The sequence below is a fragment of the Gekko japonicus genome, unplaced genomic scaffold (genome assembly GCF_001447785.1).
Source record: "Gekko japonicus isolate JY-2015 unplaced genomic scaffold, Gekko_japonicus_V1.1 scaffold1306, whole genome shotgun sequence".
NCBI classification, from domain to species: Eukaryota; Metazoa; Chordata; class Lepidosauria; order Squamata; family Gekkonidae; genus Gekko; species Gekko japonicus.
The window spans coordinates 72667-96012 of record NW_015165278.1 but is presented as its reverse complement, the minus strand read 5'-3'; the positions used below and the strand labels follow the sequence as shown (position 1 = coordinate 96012).

At 43.5% G+C, this 23346-nt stretch overlaps 1 protein-coding gene across 1 annotated transcript in view; it reads right to left on the bottom strand.

Annotated features, from left to right (window-relative positions):
- Positions 1-22828, bottom strand: part of MRE11A (MRE11 homolog A, double strand break repair nuclease) — a 48351-nt gene extending 25523 nt beyond the window's left edge. The window contains exons 1-14 of the mRNA XM_015410290.1: positions 22744-22828; positions 21107-21245; positions 18471-18631; positions 18035-18122; positions 16651-16792; positions 12880-12994; positions 11133-11318; positions 9024-9195; positions 7894-7974; positions 7059-7185; positions 5891-5994; positions 4802-4975; positions 1310-1372; positions 506-713 (exon numbers count right to left, since the gene is read on the bottom strand). Coding sequence (XP_015265776.1) covers positions 506-713; positions 1310-1372; positions 4802-4975; positions 5891-5994; positions 7059-7185; positions 7894-7974; positions 9024-9195; positions 11133-11318; positions 12880-12994; positions 16651-16792; positions 18035-18122; positions 18471-18631; positions 21107-21245; positions 22744-22763 — 1780 coding nt within the window. The 5' untranslated portion in view covers positions 22764-22828. The remainder of the gene's footprint in view (positions 1-505; positions 714-1309; positions 1373-4801; positions 4976-5890; positions 5995-7058; positions 7186-7893; positions 7975-9023; positions 9196-11132; positions 11319-12879; positions 12995-16650; positions 16793-18034; positions 18123-18470; positions 18632-21106; positions 21246-22743) is intronic.
- Positions 22829-23346: the final 518 nt, after the last annotated feature.

The window sequence follows — 23346 nt, the reverse complement described above, 5'->3', positions numbered from 1 at the left end:
ATTCCTTAGTTCATGTCTCATGCTGTAATGTATGAAGGGGGGGGGGGGAAGGAGGAGATGGATTTTCAATAAATATAGCTGGTGAGTGAGAGCATTCAGTCATTCAGTCAGCTTTCTGCAGAAGCTGTTTGTGTCGTGTCGTCTTTGCACAGCGTGAACCCTGCAACCACACTACAGATCACTACCCCTCTGTCCGGCCCTGTGACCAGCTCTTCCAGGGCACAGTCAATTAAGTCTTAAGCAACTCTGAGAGCAGCCACGGGGCATAGATAGTATGGCTGGTAGGCAGATTATTATAAAAAGAAGGTGCCCCTAAGAATTGTCTCCGTGTCAATAAAGATGCGATCCAAATTCCGTCTTTGCTCTACATGCATCACGAGTACACTCATCCCTTGAGGAAAAGGTCTCTCGAGCCTTGAGGCAGCTTGAGAATACACACTGATGTTTCTGACTCACAAGACGCTGCGTCTGTAACAAATGCAGTTACGAGTGCAAGGCTACTGACCTCTTCCTCGTGGAGGCGCTCCTCTCGCTGGTGGGTTCTGCCCTCTTCCGCCTCTTGCCTGACCTCTTCCTCTGCCTCTTCCCCTGCTGGGTGCCGAAGGAAGATCCCCATCTGAATCATCATTAGCTGCGGCCATGAGGTCGTCGTCACTCATGACAACATCCTGCTCAGCTCCCTGAGATCTGTGGGATTTGGCCCTGTTGATAGCCTGAGAGACAGGAAATAACCTGTTTCAAGCACACAGGAATGGTTCTGTTGGATCAGAAACCAGGTCCCCCTGCCTCTCCACCTCCAAAGGTGCCCCATCCAGACATTAGTAGGGAAAGAAAATTAAATGCATTTATTAGTAAAGGAAAGATGATGAGAGAAAGAAACATGAACAAGGAAGAAATGGAACTCTGAATAGTCAACTGGGAAACAACAGAACGTTCAATATTTCTCTGAAAGAAACTGAAGTCAATTTACATTTATTGTGAGTGTGAAAAGAGTCATGTTCTACAGTATCAACGTGGACAAAGTTTCAATCCACGTAATAATCACACTGAGAAAGATCCAGATATAAACCACAAAAGATGCACATTGTACCTTCAAAATACGTTGGGGAAAACTGATTTGTTCTACATTTTTAACTCAAATCTCAGTGGTTACTTAACCTGGAACCTGCCATCTTAACTGTAATGTTTCTGACCCATTAAGTTATTTATTACCACATAAAGCAACCAAATTCAAATTTCTCTGTTCCCTTGCAGATAAATACACGTGCTTGCCCGTTTTCCTCCCAAGTTTTCAGCTTAAGGAAAATACCTCACGAACTTCCTTGTCTTCCTCCTCAGTATTCTTTTTTCTTGACTCTCTGAACAGCCGCACCTACAATAAACCAGTATTAAAAGATAACTATGATAGCAAGGCAGAGTTTTAAAACATGAATGTTCTTGTCTAAGCCCCGCCCACAGTTTTTCTCTCTGCTTTCTCCAACTGTCAACTTTTTGTCTCTGACCTTCTATAAACATAAATCCCGCATGCAACAATAGCATTAACAACAAAATCATAAAAAGGAAAACCATTTCGTTTTGTGATTGATAAAAATCAGTGTAAGTAGAGCCCTCGCTGTAGTTCAAAAGAAAGAAGTGAAAAAAAGTTGGGGCTTTACAAGAGAAGCACTGTGTATATTACATATTTAGGACGGAACTTTATTAAAGCAGTATCCAGGACGGACAGGCCACAGCAGAGAACACAGACAAAATGTGATCCACTGGAGAAGGAAATGGCAACCCACTCCAGTATCTTTGCTAAGAAAACCCCATGGACAGTAACAAAATATATGATGCCGGAAGATGAGCCCCTCAAGTCGGAAGGTGTCCAATATGCTACTGGGGAAGAGCAGAGAGCAAGTACAAGTAACCCCAGAAAGAGTGAAGTGGCTGGGCCAAAGCCGAAAGGACGCTCAGTTGGGGAAAGACTGAATGTAAAAGAAGAAGGAGACGGCAAAGGATGAGATGGTTAGACAGTGTTATCGATGCAACAGACATGAAATTAAGCAAACTCAGGAGCACGACAGAAGACAGGAGGGCCTGGCATGATGTGCTCCATGGGGTTGCGAAGAGTCAGACTCGACTGTGCAACTGAACAACAACAAAAACTGTGATTTTAAATTTTGGTTTTATGTATTTAATGTGCTTTATTTATATTGTAAACTGCTGTGAGCACCATAAGGAAGACAGATGGCTAATAAATGTTTTAAGTAAATAAATATACTATACTGGTGACAGAAATAAGGACTAGAAAGGAAATCTCTTGTTACAAGTTTACTCCCTTAGGTCATTACCGTGTCTTTTCGACCCACACATGAAAAATGGCATTAAATAATTTGATTTGGAAGAAGGGTCATTTAAGTATCTAGGCAAGAAGGTCACATTCTGCTTTGATTCATCAATATCGGTAAGGCCTCTTATAAGACAACTAAAATTATGAACACGTCCTATTTAATCACCTGAGTAACCAGTTGTAATGCATCTTATGCTGCCATCCACTACCCAATAAATTACAAGCGGTCCTTTTAAAAGCAGTGGAGCTGCTCTGGAGGAAGTGAGTTTAAGGGTTGCACCTTAAAAAATATCTTTATTAAAATAGGGCCCCTAGATATGTTAAGGTCCTGGAAGCTACTGCACGCCCCACATTTGATGGGGTTTGGCCGACCCTCTCAAGAGTCTTGGGTATACCTGACCCAGCATTATCGCTGGAGAAGCAAGCCAATTCAGCTGCTAAAAATGATTTCTTCCATCATCACTTAGCCAGGAGGATGGCTCCCTACCTTGATATGGCTGATCTGCCCACACAGATCCATGCCACAGTAATCTCGAAGCCAGACCACTGTAATGCCCTCTGCACAGATCTGCCCTTGAAGAATGCTCAGAAATGCCAACTAGTAGAGAACTCTGCAGCTCGCTGACTATTGGGAGTCAGGCATATTGCACATATTCTGCAGTGACTCCACTGGTTGCTGATTAGTTTCCAGGTTCTGGTTCTTACCTACACAAACTGTGCACGGCCTACGCACCACATATCTGCAGGACCGCTCCTGTAGGTATACTTGAGACAGCTTCACTTATCTGAGGACAGCCTTTGCAAGGTGCCATCCTGCAAATGGGTTAGATCAATCACTGTCTGTACCCAGGTATGCTCTGCTGTGGCTCCCACCAGATAAAATAGCCTCCTGGATAAGGTCAGGAAACTTCCCGTACTTCTGTCATTCCAAAGAATATGCAAAATGGGAACAGGGTTATGGTACAAAAAAAAAAGAGTTGTTCAGGAGGGCATTTTTTACCCAGGGAAAAGGATCTTTAGGCAGTTTTTAAATATCACCTTGTTTACTGGGTTATCCTTATTATTAGTGTTCTCTCATTTTATAATCCAGTTTTATCGAACTTTTCTTCTAATCGTGCAGCGGTATTGAGTTCAGTGAGAAAGGCAAGACTTTGGTATAGTGATCCGCAAGTCCAAATTGAATTGGTATGGTGACCCACTTAAAAAACCCCAGCATACACAAGTCAACAGAACTAAGAAAGCATGGAACCCACCAGCTGTAAGTGATGTAGCTAAAGAAGTAAATATCTAGGGGAGAAACTGTGACTCAAGAAAACAGCATAATCTTGGGATGGACCCTGTTACCTGACATCCTTTAACCGGAGATGTCTTGAACTGAAACTGGGACCTCCTGCCCGCAAGGACTGCACTCTTCCCTTCAGCCACAATTCCTCCCCTAGATATTCTCAGCCTGAGACACTGGAGAGCCACTGCAAGAATAGTCAGCATTGAGCCAGAGTCTAGACAGACCCCTGTTCTGACTCAGGATTAGGAAGCTTCATATATTTATAATATGTGGAACAAATCTGTAGTAGTACCTTTATAATGTTATAGTGTGAAGTCCATAATGGAAAGGGACCATGTACATCTAGCAGATGACCCATGAACAGAAAGAACAGCCCTGCTGGATCAGACCAGTGGTCCATCTAGTACAGCATCCTGTCTCACACAGTGGCCAACCAGTTCCTCTGGAGGGCCAACATCAGGGCATAGAGGCCGAGGCCTTCCTTGATAAGAACATAAGAAGAGCCCTGCTGGATCAGACCAGTGGTCCATCTAGCCCAGCATCCTGTCTCACACAGGGGCCAACCAGTTCCTCTGGAGGGCCAACAACAGGGCATAGAGGCTGAGGCCTTCCTTGATAAGAACATAAGAAGAGCCCTGCTGGATCAGACCAGTGGTCCATCTAGCCCAGCATCCTGTCTCACACAGCAGCCAACCAGTTCCTCTGGAGGGGCAACAACAGGGCACAGAGGCTGAGGCCTTCCCCTCATGTTACCTCCTGGCTCTGGGATTCAGAGGCTTAGTGCCTCAGAATGTGGAGGTTCCCCTCAGTCACCATGGCTAGTAGCCATTGATGGACCTACCCCTCCATGAATCTATCTAATCCCCTTTTAAAGCTGTTTATTCCTGTGGCCATAACTACATCCTCTAGAGAAAAGACTAGATGCAAACTGTCCACTAGTTTTCTATATGGATCATGCAACAAAGGATGAGAAACAGAGTTCAATGGTTTTTACAGCAAAGGGACATAACAGGGACAGTTGGACTTGAACCTGTTACGTATACTCCGTTTATTATGGACATCTTTTTATTGTACTGAATAAACATTTAAAACTTTTAAAAACGTTTTCCATGAGGTGAGGCAACAGCAATGGCCCTCAGTGATGGTACTCACTGTAACGGAGAGAAAGGCCGCCCGACCCTACAAACCTCTTCATCGATTTTTGCTTCCTCTACATCTATATGCCGTTCCTTCAGAAACCGCTGGGTCTTTTCTAGCTGGAATTTCACTAGTTCTTCTATTGCGTCTTTTTCCTCCTTGTCCACAAACTCCTGCACCGCCTCTCCCATGCCCCTTTCAGTCAGGAGGGAGAGCTGCATTTTCTGGAAGTTGCACAAACAAAGGGTTTTGGTACACTCGTATACTTATTTAAAAACCAATCTGGTTGTTTAAAAAAACATTATACTTATTTAAAAACCATTATCTTCAGATGAGCGCAAACACGGAAACCACTTAAAGCTACAATTATTTTTTTTACGACACGTTCAATTCTTCCATGGTGGCTGTTTTCAAAAACGAGTTCCACAGTAAATGGACCTGCCTTAGGTGCTGTAAAATCTCTGCTGTTTCTGAGCCAGAAAATGGATACATCCAGATGGCACAACAAACAGAATTTACGCGCCCATCAGCGCAAACACAGCTTGCCACTGTGCTCCCCTCACCCTCCTTCCTTCCTCTTGTAAGTGAAGCTTGACTGGAAACAAACTTCCTGCTTTCATGCAGCACCAACTTGCCATGACGTCCAAAACTGCAGACAAATTATTCATCTCCCCCCCCACACCTCCCGCCCAGCACAGTGCCTTAAAGGGACTCAGAAGGGCATAACTCTGCTTAGGTCTGCAGAATCTCGGCTGGGGTGGGTGGCTGCGGAGACGGGTTCTAATTTGCCAAGGTGCGTGCATGTATATACTGAGGCAAACTGGAGCTTGATCAAACCAGGAAGCTTTCAATCATGCTCCACACAAGAGGAGGAGCAAGGAAGGAGAAAAGTACACAAGCACAGCGACAAGCTGTGTTTGTGCCCAACCGTGGTTCAGCTGCAAGATGTCTCCTTGCAGCCACATATTCTGGACAGGACGTCTCTCAGCCCAGTTTCAATCCTTCAGCAATAAAGAACCAAAGGCTAGAAGACTTTAATAGACAGAATGAAATTCTAGGGGCATTAGCATCAATCTTCAAGTGCTACCACCAACAGCACAGTTTAAGTTGCACCTGAAATCCTAAAAAAATAGGTTTACCTTCTCTGCTGTCTGGAAGTACTGCTTCACAAGATCCTCCACCCTCAAAGTTGCTCCTTCTGATGCAGGCTTTTGAACAAACTTGCCAAAGTTAATCTCCTCTTCTAAAGAACGGGAGGAAAAAGTTGTGCCCATTTTAAAAGAACACTTGTTTTACTTAAAAACCCGCATCACCCCAAATGACAAAACGGTAACACACATCCGCAGGGTAGAAAAATTCAAGAAATGGGGGGAAATCCTGCTGGAAACACACGTGAATTTAAAACATGTATATTTTCCATTGCACAAGCATTCTGGCCCTCCTCTGCCAAGCACTTTTTCTCGGCCTTTGTATTTAGCTCCACAGAATATGCACGGATTCTGTGAAGAGAACAAGGCACAGAATATGCACGGATTCTGTGAAGAGAGCCAGAGAACAAGTGTGCACTTCAAAGGGATATTCTGCAAAAGAAGTGGCACCCAGCGTTCTCTACAGACTTGCCACCACAAGCATGTGCCTGCTGTACAAATTTAATATTTTAGATGTACTGCCTACAAAGCCAAGGAAATCTAGTCATTTAGCTTACAGAATCATTCCTAATGGCATCCAGAGATTCTTCAGAAAAGTGCAAATTAATAGGAAAACAGTCCTTTTCTGTCACTTCTCCTGTTTCACCCTTTTCAAATCCATTTAACTCAAGCCCCAGTGCAGCTTAAAAGACAAAAGGACTTAAAGGCATCATTGGAATGGCTCTTCCTGGGTCTCTAGAGACAAGGACTGAAGACGAGAACATACAGTGCTCAAAAAGACATTCTCTAATACTGAAGTACTGGGAAGGACAAGAATGCTAGGAAAAGCTGAAGGCAGCAGGAAATGAGGAAGAGCCCACATGAGATGGATAGACTCGATAAAGGAAGCTACGGCCATCAGTTTGCAAGACCTGAGCAAGGCTGTTAACGATAGGACAATGTGGAGGACATTAATTCATCGGGTCACCATAAGTCAGAAGCAACCTGATGGCATTTAACACAAATCATTAATATATTTAATTCTCTGCTAGCAATACTGATTTTCTTTTTTAAAAAAACCCAAAGAACTTAGAGACATGCAAACCTTTCTGCACATTTTTAAAGGAATTCCGTTTAAAGGAATTTAAACGAATTTAAAGGAATTCCCCCTCCTTTTTACCATTTTTCTCTTTTTGCTCCCGATGTCTGAAAAAATGTATGACATCTTTTGGATTGGCTATCCTATCCATGTATTTCTGGCTGAAACGGACGACGCTGAATGGTTCAAAGCCTCCGCTGTAATCCACCTTCAAAGGAAGATGACATGAAAACCTGAGGTGTAGGAATTGGCAGCTTGCATTTAGAATACAAAAGTCATCCATTTAGCTTAAAACATTTGTGCAGTCTTGAGGTAGTTGCAGGACAACACACAAAAGGTCCACTGATCACAATTCTGGATCCCATTTTTGGGAGAAAAGCACATTATAAATATCTTAATACACAAAGCCATTTCTAATCATTCATCTCAATGTCAGATGTATCTCTATGACATCAGAGGAAAGTGTCTCACCTCTGATGACCATGTGTGTCCTTTCCTTCTTAAAAGCTAAACAGCCTTTAAATTATCAGTCCCAACAATCCCACATCTTCAAGTCAAGGCACACACTACCAAGAAGTAAAAAGCCCAGTAGCACCTTTAAGACTAACAAACTTTATTGTAGCATAAGCTTTCGAGAAACAGTTCTCTTCATCAGATGCATGGAGGGTAGGAAGAAACCTTCATACCCTCCATGCACCTGATGAAGAGAACTGTGTTTCTCGAAAGCTTATGCTACAATAACGTTTGTTAATCTTAAAGGATCTACTGGGCTTTTTACAATTTTGCAGCAACAGACAACAAGACTAACTCCTCTGGATCTACTACCAAGAAGTTCATTTAGCGCCATTCCAACTAAATTTTGCAGAAATAGTATATTCAGGATAAGATTTTAAATAATAAGGAGGCCTTATCTTACTCGCAATCTTATAAGAGGTTTCTCCGGCTGCCGAGGATTTCCAAGACGAGCTCTTTCTGCATTGTCCAGCATAGTTTCTACCTTTACCGAAAAAAGGAAAGAAAGATTAGATGCAAAAAAGTGCTATCCTCCCCAAATGTTCTTGCTTACCATGAACAATATTTAAAATTACTGTTTATAAAAAGAAAAATGTACCATTCGAAAACATTCAAACCGAATGCTTTCCCTTTTGGCACGGAGCACTGGTCAGCAACAGAGTTGGAAAGACCTGCCAGTTATTTCCAATTACACTAAAAGGCAGTGCTGCTGCAAAAATATTAAGCATTATTAGAAATGAGTCTGCCCTATTTGTATCAAGTAGGACTGGAGTCTAGCCCAGGCAAGCCCGACTTCGTCAGCTCTCAGAAGCTAAGCAGGGCCGACCCTGGCAAGTACTTGGATGGGAGACCTCCAAGGAATACCAGGGCTGGGATGCAGGGGCAGGCAATAGCGAGCCACCTCTCTGAAACATCCAGCCCCACTAGGGGTCGCCAGAAGTCAACCATGACTTCCAAGCACACACACGCACTCATAAAAAAAAACTAAAAAAAAAAAGTAGCAATGGATTCTAGTTTTGTACTGAATGCTGTGGCACAATAACTGGGGGGGGAACTACACGAAGCCCCTTATCCATTCCCCAAACGTGCTGGATCACTACATCCACCAAGAACCGGCCGCAGGCTCAACCCCACCTTTCTTCATTGCCACCAACCAAGTCATGTCATGCTGCTACAGGGTTCAGGAAGGCCTTCAGCATACCATTAGTTTTTTTCCCTAGGGCCTTGACCTAATGCCACAATGCTACTGGGTGCTAATGATGTGATTGACAGACGCTTAATATCAAACAAGTTCTCACATTCCAGTTCCGGTAGACATGACCATTGCAAGCAGACGGGCAAGATGACTTGAGCTTCTACTGTCCATTACACTCCACTCAGCTACTCTGTTGCACACTGAGAATTCCTACCTTCAGTGCTATGCAGAAGATGAGACTAAATAACCATCCCTATAGCCTTGTATCTTACAGTCAGAAATGCACCATCCTCCCATACGCTGCATCACTAACCATGTTAGGAGGATTCAAAAGTTACCTTCTCCATGCAGAAAGCTTGTACGGCTTGCATTACTTTGGGATTGTCGGGGTTAAAGATGTCTGGATGCTCAGCTAGAACAACGTCATCGATATAGAAAGGCCGCACCGTCTGGAGAGGAATCTTCTGCATGTTCATCTTCTTGCCCTTGATGAGCAGCAAGCCAACATGCCTGGAATGAATGAGCAGAGCCCATGGGCATCCAGTATGGAATAGGGCAGTGGTGGCGAACCTATGGCACGGGTGCCAGAGGTGGCACTCAGAGTCCTCTCTGTGGGCACCCGTGCCATCGCCCCAGCCAGGCCCAGACCATCATTAAAGTGTCAAATTTTCTGCCAAATAACTTTAAGTAAATGAAAGCATTTGGGATTGCTTTCCTTAGTTTGTTTGGATCATCTTAAATTAATATATGAGTCGTTTTTTCTAAAGTAAAACCTCAGTATTCAGGTTAAATTGCCGTGTTGGCACTTTGCGATAAATAAGTGGGTTATGGGTCGCAGTTTGGGCACTCGGTCTCTAAAAGGTTCGCCATCACTGGAATAGGGTAAAAGAACGGCAGTCACCACCTTTGCCACTAACATGCTGATGCAGCAGGCACCCTAACAGAAGCCCCCGTTTTGAGCTTCAACAGATGGACAGTATGAGCCAGGCCGATGGAGGAACTGACATTCTCAAGGATAAGAATGTAACTGGCCCTTAAACAAATCCTTAGGGAATGGAGAAGAGATGCAAGAATCCCTCTCCCTTACTCCGAACTTCGCCAAAGAAGACCCCTCCCACTACTGGCTTGGAGCCTGCCCCTGGACAGAGAGGGTGATTTTCACCATTAAACCCCTCCCATGACAGACCATCGAGGGAGACAGGGAAGGCGTGCTCTACAGGAAGGGGAGGAGGAGGAGGAGGAAGAGAAGAGGGAGAAGAATGAGAAGAAGAACAGTTGGTTTTATACCCCACCCTTCACTACCTGATGGAGTCTCGGAGCCGCTTATAATCACCTTCTTTCCCCTCAACAGGCACCCTGTGAGGTAGATGGGGCTGCGAGAGCTCTGAGAGAGCTGTGACTCACCCAAGGTCACCCAGCCGGCTTCACGTAGTGGAGTGGGGAATCAAACCCGGCTCTCCAGATTAGAGTCCAGGTGCTCTTAACCACTACACCAAACTGGCTCTCTTTACATCTTAGGCAAGATCAAAGCCACTGATTTGGCTTATTCCTAACCCCCTCCCGTTCTCTTCTTCCTTCTCACAACCACTCTGGCATCACACGCAGGCTCTGATTCCAACACTTTCCCCAGCTCTGCTGACCGGCTGCAGTTCTGCCTGTGTTCCCTTCCCCCACCTGCTTGTGAGCCCTCCCATCACTTGCACTCACAGCCGTATGCACGGCCCCCCTTGCTCTTTCATGCACAGCACTTGCATGGTACATCCAACCAGGTGTGCTGCTGTTGCGCACCACCTGCAAACCCTTCCCCAGAGCTGCTGGGCAGAACGTGCAGCCAGGAATGTGGTCGCAGAGCACTCACAAGCTAGTGGGTGGGGAAAGGGGATGCCAATGGGGGCGGGTGCCAGCTGCAGTGGGCCCCACCAGAAGCCCAGGGCCCTGGCTGCTGCCCCCATCTCAGGATATGCTGATGTCAGCACCAACGGAGAAACTACACCTTCTCTCTTTCTGTATACTTCTCAGCAGAATTTGCATGCGGTGTAATTGTGCCATCACCCCAGAGTACATTTTGGGAGTCAATACCATTGCGATGGTCGGGGCATAGAAACACTTAGATACTGAAGCACAAGATGATGGTCCTAGTGCTGTGACAACAGGTATTGATCCGCCTGTCACGGCACTACAGTCCTGATTAGCCCTTCTGAAGCCAAGCAAATCCTCAGACCCTGGGGCAGGTGACGAGCTAAAGGCACAGGGCAGGGTTTCATCAAAAAAGAGATGTTCCTTCCCAATGACTAGATCCTCCTAAAGAGATCACAGAGCTTTGCCTTCTCTTTATTAAATTAATGGTAGAGTGCCAGCAAGAAACAACCCCTCCCCCCGTCATATTCAGTGCACATGTGCAAATGTGCATGTACAAAATAATATGTAAATGATGACCAAGAACATACTTTTTCACAGCTTCTCCTGGTGACAGGGATGTGACCACTGAACTTCCTGGCTGAGAAACATAGAAAAGCTGCTGCTCATTTCGAGTTGGCGATATTTTACATTCGTGCTCGTGACCCCAAATTACAAGATCAATAAAATCATCTAAAAACTGTTCCGGAATATAATTCGTGGCACCGTGTTTACTCCTGTTCCAAAAGAAAAGAAACAACAGTTGCAAAAATGTATGTGTACAGTGAAATTAACATAAGATATTATAGCTAAGATTTAGGTGGTACTTCTGCAATGCATGATCTCCAGAAAACAAGGAAAGGCAAATCAAAATGTCGGGCTGGAACCCACAAATCCATTCCACTAGCAGTGGTGCTTTCCTCCAGCCCAAGAAGCCTTCACCTGACCCAAAAGAAAAGCACCACCAGTAACAGAACCCAGCCCATTGGGTTTCCATAGCAAAAGCTTATCACCCAAGTAAGCAGAAAAACAAGCACAACTGCACAGGGATATTACTTATGTGACATATTTATGTACCATTATTCTGCCAGTGCCCTGCCTTGGATAGCCCAGGGTAGCCTGATTTCATCAGATCTCAGAAGCTAAGCAGGGTCAGCCTGGATTAGTACTTGGATGGGAGACCACCAAGGAAGTCCACAGTTGCTATGCAGAGGCAGGCAATGGCAAACCACCTCTGGTTCCTCACTTGCCTCGAAAATCCTATGAGGTCGTCAAAGTCGGCTATGACTTGATGGCAAAAGAATAAAAAATCTGCCAGTGCATTCAAGGTGGTTTGCAACTCAAACTAACACCTAAAATGTTATTTATTTATTGTATGGTAGAGTTACACACAGGAAGCATATAACAATAGAAAATACATAACCAAGTTGCAGACCAATTGGGTAATTCCCTCTAAATACTGATATCTAAATTTTCAATCAATTGCAGCTGGGGAGAGTTCAAACAGCTCCATCACATCTCCCTGGAAAGCATGATGCTCATATTCCTGTGACAGATGGCAAATAGTTTGGTGGGCCTAGAATTGTAATACACACAAAACGAAAAAGAAGGGAAGAGGAAAGCAAGCACACTCAGGTACTAACTCTTAGATTTATGGCTGTGTTTCTGTGATTAATTCTGGCCTCATTGATGTGTCAGAAGTGATGTTTCTGAATCCAGGATGTGGCACCACCTCTATCACCAAACACAATTCACCATGAAATTGATAACACCCTGTGAGTTCAGTGTGGGGTGTGTGTGTGGAAAGCAATTGGAAGGCTGCAAAAAAAAAATTGCCCCATCCTCGTTTATGAATTACAGGTCAGGAAAAAAGGTGTATCCTTACGGGATGTTTATATTCCAAAGATCAGAGCAGCCAATTTTGTATGCTCAGAGATTTGGGTCTCTGTTGTTCAACTGCTGCCCAAACAACACAGAAAACCATTTCGGAAGCTGAGGCATGTAGAAAAGCATTTTTCCACTGTTCAAAGCACAAATAAATAAATGGCCCACCAGGCATGCAAACCTTTCAAAGCCACAGAGAAGATCTTAAAAATCCCATACCTAAAGCTCAAAACACTGCCAAAGATTATGTTCACTCAAAACTACTTTGCATTTGTATCAGTTTTTCCAACCCCACCTCACTATTATTCTTTAGACGCTACGATGCATTTTACATGGACAAGGAGAGGGAGGATGAAAAGCGTGCAGAGACCCACTGGCGTGCTGCACAACTGGCCTGATACGCAACAACAGTACCTGTTCTGATGAATTACAAACAGATTAAACCAAATATCCTCATCTTCCTTTGGCCGCAGCATGGTCACTTGTTTATTCACAAACATTCGGTACAATCTCTCATCTGGAATAGATCCTGGAACAGACACAGTCGACAAATTACAGGTACTGAGATTTTAGTGTCCAAACATGGTAAACACCGCACAGTGCCATGAAGTGACAGATGGCCCCAGGGGAGCAGATGGATGGCAAACCGCCCCCACTCGCTGTATCACTGCTACTGCCACGAGGCAAGTGCTAAGAGGCAGTTTATAAATCCAGCCTCATTTGTGGAGATGCTCATTTTCACATGGCCAAGGGAGTTCCCGCAAATACTCTCCTACTCAAAGATTTTTTTAAATTGTTCTTTAACTGTGATATGGAATTTTGTTCTTTCCCCATTACTACAAATTATTTTAAATAGCTATGTGGTTATTTCAGATTTACATAAGATGTTGAGTGAATTTGTTTGTATAGCCTTCCTTAGAATTTCTATTTTTAGATTGGGAATTGTGAAAACATGTTATAGGGAAATAGTGTTATCGGTAATGTTACAATATTATAATGATTTACTTAGATCTATTAATCCATTTCTTAGATATTGTCTTCAATATTTGTAAAAAAGTGCCTCACTCTTATTCCTTTTCTCCCCTCATACCCTTTTTCTGTACCCTATTTTTTAAAAAGTATTTTTAAAAAAACAAAGATTTTTTTAAAAATTGTGGTTGAAATATTCAGAGATCTGTGCTTTCCTCATACGATAGCCTCTCTGGGAGAAGGATATATAAGAAGAACTGTATGCTCATGGGCAGTGTTCCCTCTAAGTTGAATTAGTGTAAACTAGCTCCCAGGTGTTTAGCCTCTGGCTCACACATGTTTTCCTTAGCTCAGGAAGGATGGCTTCAGAGCAAACTAATTTCTAAAATCCCCTGCTCACAGCTTTAATGTCAATAGCTCATGAAGTAGAACTTTTGCTCACAGGTCTCCATAGCTTAGAGGGAGCATTGCTCATGGGTCTTACTTTGTATATTATTTAGCTACCGGGATTTCTTGTTCTTGTGGGAAGAGTGCTTCCCTCTGTTCTCTGACCTTATGGAAGTAAAGACCTCCTTAAAAACTCAGAAAGAGGAAGAAAGAAGAGCATGTGAACTGTGAGGGACACATTCCAACTCAAGAAAAGCGATGAAAGAGAAAGTGGGAACAGAACCTAGTTGACAGAAAAAGAGGAAGGAATAGAGAAAGCAAAAATCTCCAGGCCACCATGTCAAAGAGATCTACAAGGAATGTATACATACAGGGCAATAACCACAACATAAAGAGAATATGTAAAGTGACTCTTCCAGTGTGTAATCCTAAACAGAGTTTCAGCCTTCTAAATCCCCTGGATCTTGCAGTAAAGGAAAACACAGTATCTAACAAACAAGGAAGCAGGCACCAAATGTAACAGTATCCAGGCTGAATTTTTAGGGCCCTATGAAACTTGATACAAAACTCGTTTTATCTGTCTGGATGAGGGTTACCGCGCCGTGTTTTGTTTTACTTTTTCTTTAATTCCCCCCCCTTCCCTCTCCCTTTTTCCCCCTCTCCCCGACAGCAAGTCTTTTATATGATGTTCTAAAAACAACAATAAATGTAAAAAAAAAATCTGCAACAGAAATGCCAACACTGGACACCAGCAGAGCAGGCAGCGGCGACGGTACAGGCAGCAGCAAGCCAGGAAAGAGACTCTGGAACTGAGCAAGTTCTGCTCTGGGCTGCCCACCATTTCCCCTCACACCGGACAAGACACTAAGATGGCGTTAAGCCAGGATACTCGTGAACCCAGCTTGGTTCTACAGTCTCTGTGCGTGCGCCTCACTCTTCCCACCTTCTGCCTTGATGGAGAAATCCTGGTTTGAAACAAACTCTGGTTGGGCACGGCAAATGTGGGCATGCACATTAACTCCCCCCCCCCCCCGATTCTAAACCTGGATTAAACCATGGCTGAGTTCTAACTGGGGTGGGGACAGACTAGTTCTGGTTATAACCCACGTGCCTTGAATTCAAACACCGTTGAGTAACTGGCGTTTGTTTCATTTATTTACTTCGTTTACATCGCGGCCTTTCTCCTGAATGGGCACCCAAACCGGCTTACATCGTTCTCCTCTCCTCCATTTCATCTTCACAACAACCCTATGAGGTAGGCTGGGCTGAGAGTGTGTAACTGGAGGGAGGTCGCCCAGCGAGCTTCCGTGGCAGAGCGGGGATTCAAACCCGGGGCTCCCAGATCCCAGTCCGACACTCTAACCACTACCCAACATTGGCTCTCAGTGTGTCAGGATTCCATCATCCCGCTCTGTATGTGAAGAGAAGGGGAAGGGCCTGTAGAACGAAGCTGTTCCGCCAGGCCTTTGGCTGAGGTGTGGACGTCTAATCCACCTCAGCCTCCCCTGCTTGCACTGCTGGTATGGTCTGTACTGCTGCAGTGCTAGAACGCCCATTCTGACTTGCCCTGCTTAAGAGAACAACAAAGCATTAACTGGCAATGGGTAGCTATTTATGACTATCCAAACTAGCTTCCCTCAGGAGGCACCTGCACTTCTGGAATAGTTGCCATCTTTAGGTCTGATCAGAAATTTCCGGTCTGCAGTTCAGCGTCTTAACCACTGAGCCACCACAGCCCCCAGTTCTGCTTAGGACTATACTATTAATGTGTTAAGCACAAGCCGTCTTCATCCACTAAATCATGGTGCAAAGTTACCACTTCCATTTTACAGAGAGGACTACAATCTCAACTGTTCGTCGTCAAACAAGAGTTGGATCTTTGGTACTCTTTGTTTGATAAAAACTGTAAATGAAGACAGATAGAGGTCTCCGTGATCTTATGTCCAGTTCTAAGAAACAAAACCCACCCTATTTATAAGGACAATCCACTCAGACCTCCAAGAAGTTATTCTTGGATTAAAGTCTTACGCAGAGGGAGCAAGCTCAGTGGTTGAACAGATGACTTATGTGCAAAAACAAATAAGTAAACAAAAAAACTCCAACAGATTCAGCCGTGGCATATGAAGAGCTCATGTTGGAAAAGACTTTCAACTGCAGGAAAACAGTTGCCAGCCAAGGTAGAACAGTGATGCCAACATAAAGCCACAGATGCCACCCACCAATGTGCCTCCTGGAGCCCACTCATTTCAGTCTGCAGGATAAAATCTAGGTGGCCTTGTACAGGAAAAAAAACAGGATTGCTCCCTATGAGCTGACTGATTATCCAAACACTGAGCTCACGCTGAGCAAGTACATTAAAGCCATGCATCCTCAGCCATAGACTCAGACCTTTCTCCGGGCTTGGAAACCTCTCTCTGAGGCGGCACAGAAAGCAAACCCCTCTCCTTGGGAAACTGGAAGAAAACAGCATCACCTCCCAAAGTGAACTGCTGACCCCAGCTTTCCTCTGCCTCTTCAGCATGAGACAGGAGGTGCTTTAGAAGCACCACGAAACTGCCTTTGAAACTGCAGGAAGTGCCTAATCAAAAGCAGTTGCTTTCATTATGGAGCAACACTTGCAACTTCCCAAACATCTTGTGGAACCTCTCCAAATTTTGTGATTCTTCTCACACATACGGCCCCCTCCCTGGCAGCCAATCGGTGGTGGTGCTCACTGCCCTTCTCAAAATTTCAGAAGTGCCTGGACAGTCAATACGGTTGACAACCCCTGGAATACATATTATTTGGTTAGATGGACCAATATTCTGACTCAGTGTGACAGCGGCTTACCTAGTCCATAGAGAGCAATTTTTGAATTACCCTTCTGAAGCAAAACAGGGCTAACATCTATCTTCTCTACAGATGGTGATCGCCCAAAATGATTCAGAAGTCCGGCACAACTCAAAATGTCCAAAGCACAAAGCGCATCTGCCTGTTAAAAAAAAAAAGCATTACAAACAAAAGCATTACAGTCTCTGAATTTCCAAACTGGCTAAACCTGGCTTATAAACGGCCACTATCCTGATCATCTGTGGTAAGTAGATATTGCCAGCAGGCAACTGGTCAATGAAGTGTTTGCAAAGGGACAGCTTCTTTATTTACCACACTTATCAAGGATACACAGGAGTATCCAGGCCAATAAAAGTTTTTATGGGCTTGTAGCTTTTGTGGACTAAAGAGAATCCAAGCTAAACCTAATGACAAGCAATGAAATCCCGGGCAGAGTTACATGAGCATATTTGCATTAAACATTTCAAATGCATTTTTAGTGGCTCTGTAATACATTTCCTTTATTAGTACAATCAGAGGCTAGGATATAATGTTTGTTCTTAAGGGTCTAAAAAAAGTGAACAGCTTCCTAGTGCAATCCTAGGTAGAGTTCCTCCAGGCTAAGCCAACTGAAATCAGTGGAGTAAGTCTGCATAGGATCGCACTGAAAAGCTGTTCACATCTTCATGCCATTACGAAAATACGTTTGATCCTATCCTCTGATTGCACGAATGAAAGAATTGTATTAGAGCCACAATATCAAATGCATTTTAAATGCCTTACATAATGAGCATGAGCCTAATAATCATAAAACATTTAAAATCCTGAATGCATCTATTCCACAAGTAATATTTTCTGATTCATACATAATTGCTGTGAAAGGGCAGAAAGTCATTGAGCTGTTTAGCAACACACTGACATCTATAAGGTTCCCACAGATGAAATGAGATTATGCAATCAACGTGCCAAACGTTTGCCTAAACTCATTAAGGGACCTTTGGTATAAATGTTTCCTGGATTCTGACATCCTGTGCACCCTTCTGAAGATCAGCATACCCAATAATTAATCATACTTACTAATATTCCAAAAGTTATCCGTTTGAAATTAATTTAAATACAATGAACACATGAAGTTGCCTTATACAGAATCAGAGCAATGGTCCAAAATCAGTATTGTGTACTCAGACTAGCAGTGGCTCTCCAATGGCTTAGGCAAAGATCCTTCACATCACCTATAACCTGATCCTTTTAACTAGAGGTGTCGGGGATTGAATTTGGGACCTTCTGCATGCCAAGCAGATGCTCTACTGCTGAGTCACAGCCTCTCCCAATGTCATCAAACAGTGCCAAAAAACCCCAACCCAACTAGAAGAAAGCCAAATATGAAAGGGAACAAAGGACTTACCCCTGTTGGATCATCATGGTTGCCATGGATACTAAAAACTGGAATAGAAACATTGAGATTTTCATCTTGGTAGTTGACCCATGGAAATCTAAACAAGACAGCAAAGTTCTGTAGATCAATGATTTATAGAAAAAATAATTTAGCATATTTGATAACCCGCTCTCGCTAAAGAATCACTGATCCTTCCTTTCGAACGAAACAGAAACAGAGTCTGCAGTTTTGCTTCCTTAAAACCAATGTGATTGTTAACCACTGATCTCAGTGCCAAAACATCAGTCCTGAAACAAACTCATGAACTATTCTTCATGTCCACTAGACTCACATGAGTGAAGCCCTCATATGTAAAACTGATTTTAAAAGATTATAACTTTCATTATTAATACTTAGAAAACTACACAACTTATCGATATTCAGTTTCACAGTAATCCAGACTTACTTGCTAAAACCAAAGTTAACTGACTGGTCGCTCAGAATTTCAAACTGCACAGGATGGTCACCCATGCAATATTTCCTTAATAATTCTATGCAAGTGTGTAATGTTTTCCTGGAAGGTTTATTTTCATGAAAGAGATCTCCACCTAATAAAATAAAGTCCACCTACAGAAGAAAAAGAAGAAAAATCTCCGAACATTCAGATTTCTCATGTAAGCTTATTTACATTATCTAAAGAACAAAATCTAAACATTCTATACAAATTTACATTACATTCTTGGTATTTAACAGCCTCTAAAATGAAGCTGAAAATGAAGTTATGTTGAACACAAGACTTTTAAAAAAGGAATTTACAGGCAGCTTTAAAAAACAAAAATCTGCAGGCAGCTGTTTTAAACCAGTTTTGCATCTTTAAGTTCTCATGTCTGTAAAATAAACATTAGGTAAAAAAGGGATTAGCTATAGAAAATGAACACATTACACTGAAATGTCAACAAACAGAATATGGGGACTTCCGGTTTATGGCGACACGCAGGCAGACGCATCTCCTGGACGTCCCGGGGATGCAAACTGCAAACCAGCGTGTAGGAGGGGTGTCGGGTCGCGCCCCCCCCCCCCCGGAGCCTTGGCAAAAGGCTCCTAGCCAGGGAGCTTTTGAGGGGTGACCTCTTCGATGGAGTGATGCCGGAGAATTGAGGCACTCCTCCGCCCCGAAGGTCCTGCCGCTGAGTGACCGTATGGTACGAGTCCTACTGACCGGGACAAGCATTGGAGATTGGGCAGGGGAAAAAACGGTGCTGAGCGAGGCCGGTTGGCCAACAACTGTGAGTCGGGTTGAAGCGAATATGAAAAATTAAAAAGAAAGCTACCCCCCTTAAAGAGTGACGCGAAGCGAGCAAGGGAGGGACCCCTCCCATACGCATGAACGAAAACACGGAATAAAGAGGGGGGAGCGGAAAAATTAAGCATTGGAAACTTTCAGAGACTTACCAGAGTGCAGATAAGCATTTGGGCGAATATCAGAGACTTTAGCAACTTTTCGTTAAGTAAACAAATCCAAAAAGATGGCGGGGAAGAAATCGGAGAAAGAAAAACTTTTGAAAGCGAAACTAGTGGGCAGTCCTTGAACGGAAGAGACCACTGAGCTTTCAAGAATGTTGGCAGATTCCTTGCGCCCTCTGCTGGATGAGATGACCAGTATTAAGCAACAATTGTCAGTAATTGGTCAGAGTTTGGCTTCACAGAAGCTGCAATTGACTCAATCCTTAAAAGCAACGAAGCAAATGGGGGAGAAGGTGAAGGAAATGGACGCCAATACTAAAAAAGAAAAAGGTGCAAAAGCTGGAAATGAAGCAAGTCACGGAAGAGTCACAACTTTTGCAGTTGCAAATGGAGAAAGCCAATTTGGTCCTAGGGTTTCAAGGGGTCCTGGAAATTAAAGGAGAATCTGAAGCAACGACTGAGTGAAGCAATAGCCCCAATGACAGATTTGACCGCGGAATACGTCTACAGCGAGATGGATGCGGTGTACAGGTCCTATTCCTCATACATCAAGAAAAATAATCTGCCTGGGAAAATAGTAGTCAGATTCTCGAAGAGACATGTGAGAGACTCTATTTTGAAAGCAACTTCGGGAACTCCCTTGAAAACTGGGGACAACAGCATCAGGATTTTAAAAGACATTCCATTTGACATATGAAAGAAGAGAAAGAATTATAAAGAGCTAATCCTATTTTTACAAACAAAGGGCATCAGTTATAGATGGTTAATCCCAGAAGGCATCATTTTCAAACTACACGATAAAAAAGAAAAGATTGACTCTGTTCTTAAGGCATGTGATTTTCTGCGAACACAGCTCGGGGAACCAGCTGAGGACGAGAAAGAAGAAGAAGAAAGCAAATCTGATGGAGAGTTAGGCTCGGGGCCTTCGGATGAGGACTCACCCTCTGAAAAGGGGGCGGCTGCTCCCAAAACTGCATAGTGGCTGAAGGACTCTGATTTGTGCCTGAAAACTCTGAAATGATTTTGGGATGCTTGGGGGGTTTCTTTAAGCAGTTAAATGAATAGTTAAAAGGTAATTAACCTAGCATAGCCGACTATGTTCATTGTTTTAATAGCTTTTTAAAACTAACATTGAGTTAAGCTGATGTATTGCTCTCCTCGTGGGTTTTTAGTTATTAGTGGGTCTTTTTTCTTTTTCCCTTAGACGTAGTTCCCCTCCCTATATTTTCGGTTGTAGTTTACAAAAAATCAATAAAAAAGTCCCCTCAGGGGGATCCAAACACACACACACACACAAAAACAGAATATGGAAAAGGCACACTATTTTAAGGTGGACTGCAAAATGCTACATTAGAATATGCCACAAAATGGCTCTTGTAATACCACTACCAGCATTTAATATATGAAAATATTCGGTCTTGTTACCAATCTCTAAAACCAATGAACTGAAAGCTATCTGCAAGACGCTGTCCTTCATTACTATCCCAAACCCTCACAAATGGTTGAAACCAAACAGGATGGGAACCAAGTTATAACCCTGCTCACACGCTGCCATGACGTCAACACACAATCCACATGAAATCAGGAGACAGCTACATCTGCTCTTTCAATGCTAACGCTGTTACAAGGCATACATACCTTATTATCTTGAGCAAGTTTCAAGATTTCATCAAAAGTTACAAACGTATCATTTCCACGCACAGCATCCTTCTCCAAATAGCCCAGATGAATATCTGTAGCAACTAAAATTTTAAAAGTGTCTTTTTCTTCTTCATCCCTAAAGCGAATATAGGAAAAACAAAACAGGACACTGTATTCTACTGTATCAACCCATAAGACAACTCCCCATTTGAAAGAGAAAGACACAGAGCAAGGATTCATGAAGAGATAAGAACATAAGAGAAGCCAATGTTGGATCAGGCCAATGGCCCATCCAGTCTAACACTCTGCCACACAGTGGCCAAAAATACCAGGTGCCATCAGGAAGTCCACCAGTGGGGCCAGGACACTAGAAGCCCTCCCACTGTTGCCCCCCCCCCAAGCACCAAGAATACAGTGCATCACTTGCCCCAGCCTTCCTATCTATACCTTGTGGCTAATAGACACTGATGGACCTCTGCTCCATCTGTTTATCCAATTCCCTCTTGAAGCTGCCCATGCTTGTAGCCGCCGCCACCTCCTGTGGCAGTGAATTCCATGTGTTAATCACTCTTTGGGTGAAGAAGTACTTCCTTTTATCCGTTCTAACCCGACTGCTCAGCAATTTCATGGAGTGCCCACAAGTTCTTGCATTGTGAGAAAGGGAGAAAAGTGCTTCTTTCTCAACCTGCTCTATCCCATGCATAATCTTATAAACCTCGATCATGTCACACCTCAGCTGTCGTTTCTCCAAGCTAAAGAGCCCCAAGTGTTTTAACCTTTCTTCATAGGGAAAGTTTTAACCTTTCTTCATAGGGAAAGGTGGGCCAGGCTGCCTCCCCTTAGGGCAAGCAATTCTGGTACATCAGGAGTGACTGAATGATCCAATCACACACGATGAACAGATGCAACAGAATTACCCATCCCCAGCAAAGGCTGTTTGGAGATAAAGGTAAAGGTTCCCTTGCTCGAAAGCCAGGCGAATCCGACTCTAGGGTTGCGGTGCTCATCTCTGTTTCAAAGCCGAAGAGCCAGCACTGTCCGAAGACATTTCCATGGTCATGTGGTCGGCATGACTAAACACCAAGGCGCAGGGAACGCTGTTACCTTCCCACCGAAGTGGTACCTGTTTATCTACTTGCAATTTCTTGCTTTCGAACGGCTAGGTTGGCAAGAGCTGGAAGTAGAGATGGGAGCTCACACCGTCATGCGGCACACTTGGGTCTCGAACTGCTGAACTACTGACCTTCCACAGCCTGCAGTTCAGCATCTTAACCACTTGAGCCACCTCAGCGTTTGGAGATAAGGCCATAGCAAATGAACTACACTGACAGTTGCTGGGTATTTTGGACTTACAGCAACCTGTACTTATTGAACTACCTTCCCACAGCACTACTGTTTCATAGCATATAACCACAAAAATAGATCCTTCTGTGTTTGCATACAGCTTTCCTTGCTGTTAAAGAAGACTTTCTTTACACCAACTAATACTCCAGTAAGGAGAGAAAAAGGACAGGAACTGGAAGGGTGATACCAAGTATCTTTGAAGAAACCATGACTGCTCGGTTTTAATATAACTCTACCACTAAAATATGGCTCTGCCAAAGAACAGAATGTTTTGGATAAGGGGAACTTACATGGACGTGGCAGGACTCATCTTTCTGCAGTCCCAATAGGCCAAAATTCACCAGGCTTCTGTCCTGTGGTGCTAACAGATTCGGAAAGGCAGTTTCAGTCAAGACCTAAAAGGAACAGAAGAAAAATATGAGTATCACCACTGTGGGGCCAGAAATATTTCTTTAGTTTTAGAATGCACTGACTGCTTTCCTATTTGAGCAAGAAACCAATTTATTTTTGAAAAGAGGAAATCCATGACAGAGACATAAAAGTGGAAGTACAACACACAGACTAGATTAAATCCTGAATGCCTGTTTGAGTAGTAATCTGGTTTTTCTGAAACGTTTTAAGCTTGGTTGTTTGACAGGAAACATTCACAAAGATTTTGGGTCCAGGCCAAAGTTTGAAGGCAATTACCATTACTTTGAACTGCACCCAGAAAATAACAGACAGCTACTGCAGCTCACAGAAAGGCCGAGTTTGAGAATTACTGTAAAACATGTTTGATACTTGAAGAAAACCAGGAGTCTCAGGGTACCTTAAAGACCAACAAAACTTTATTCCAATATAAACTTTGTAGACGAGCTCACTTCTCCAAATGCAATGTATCCAGAAGTGTCTCT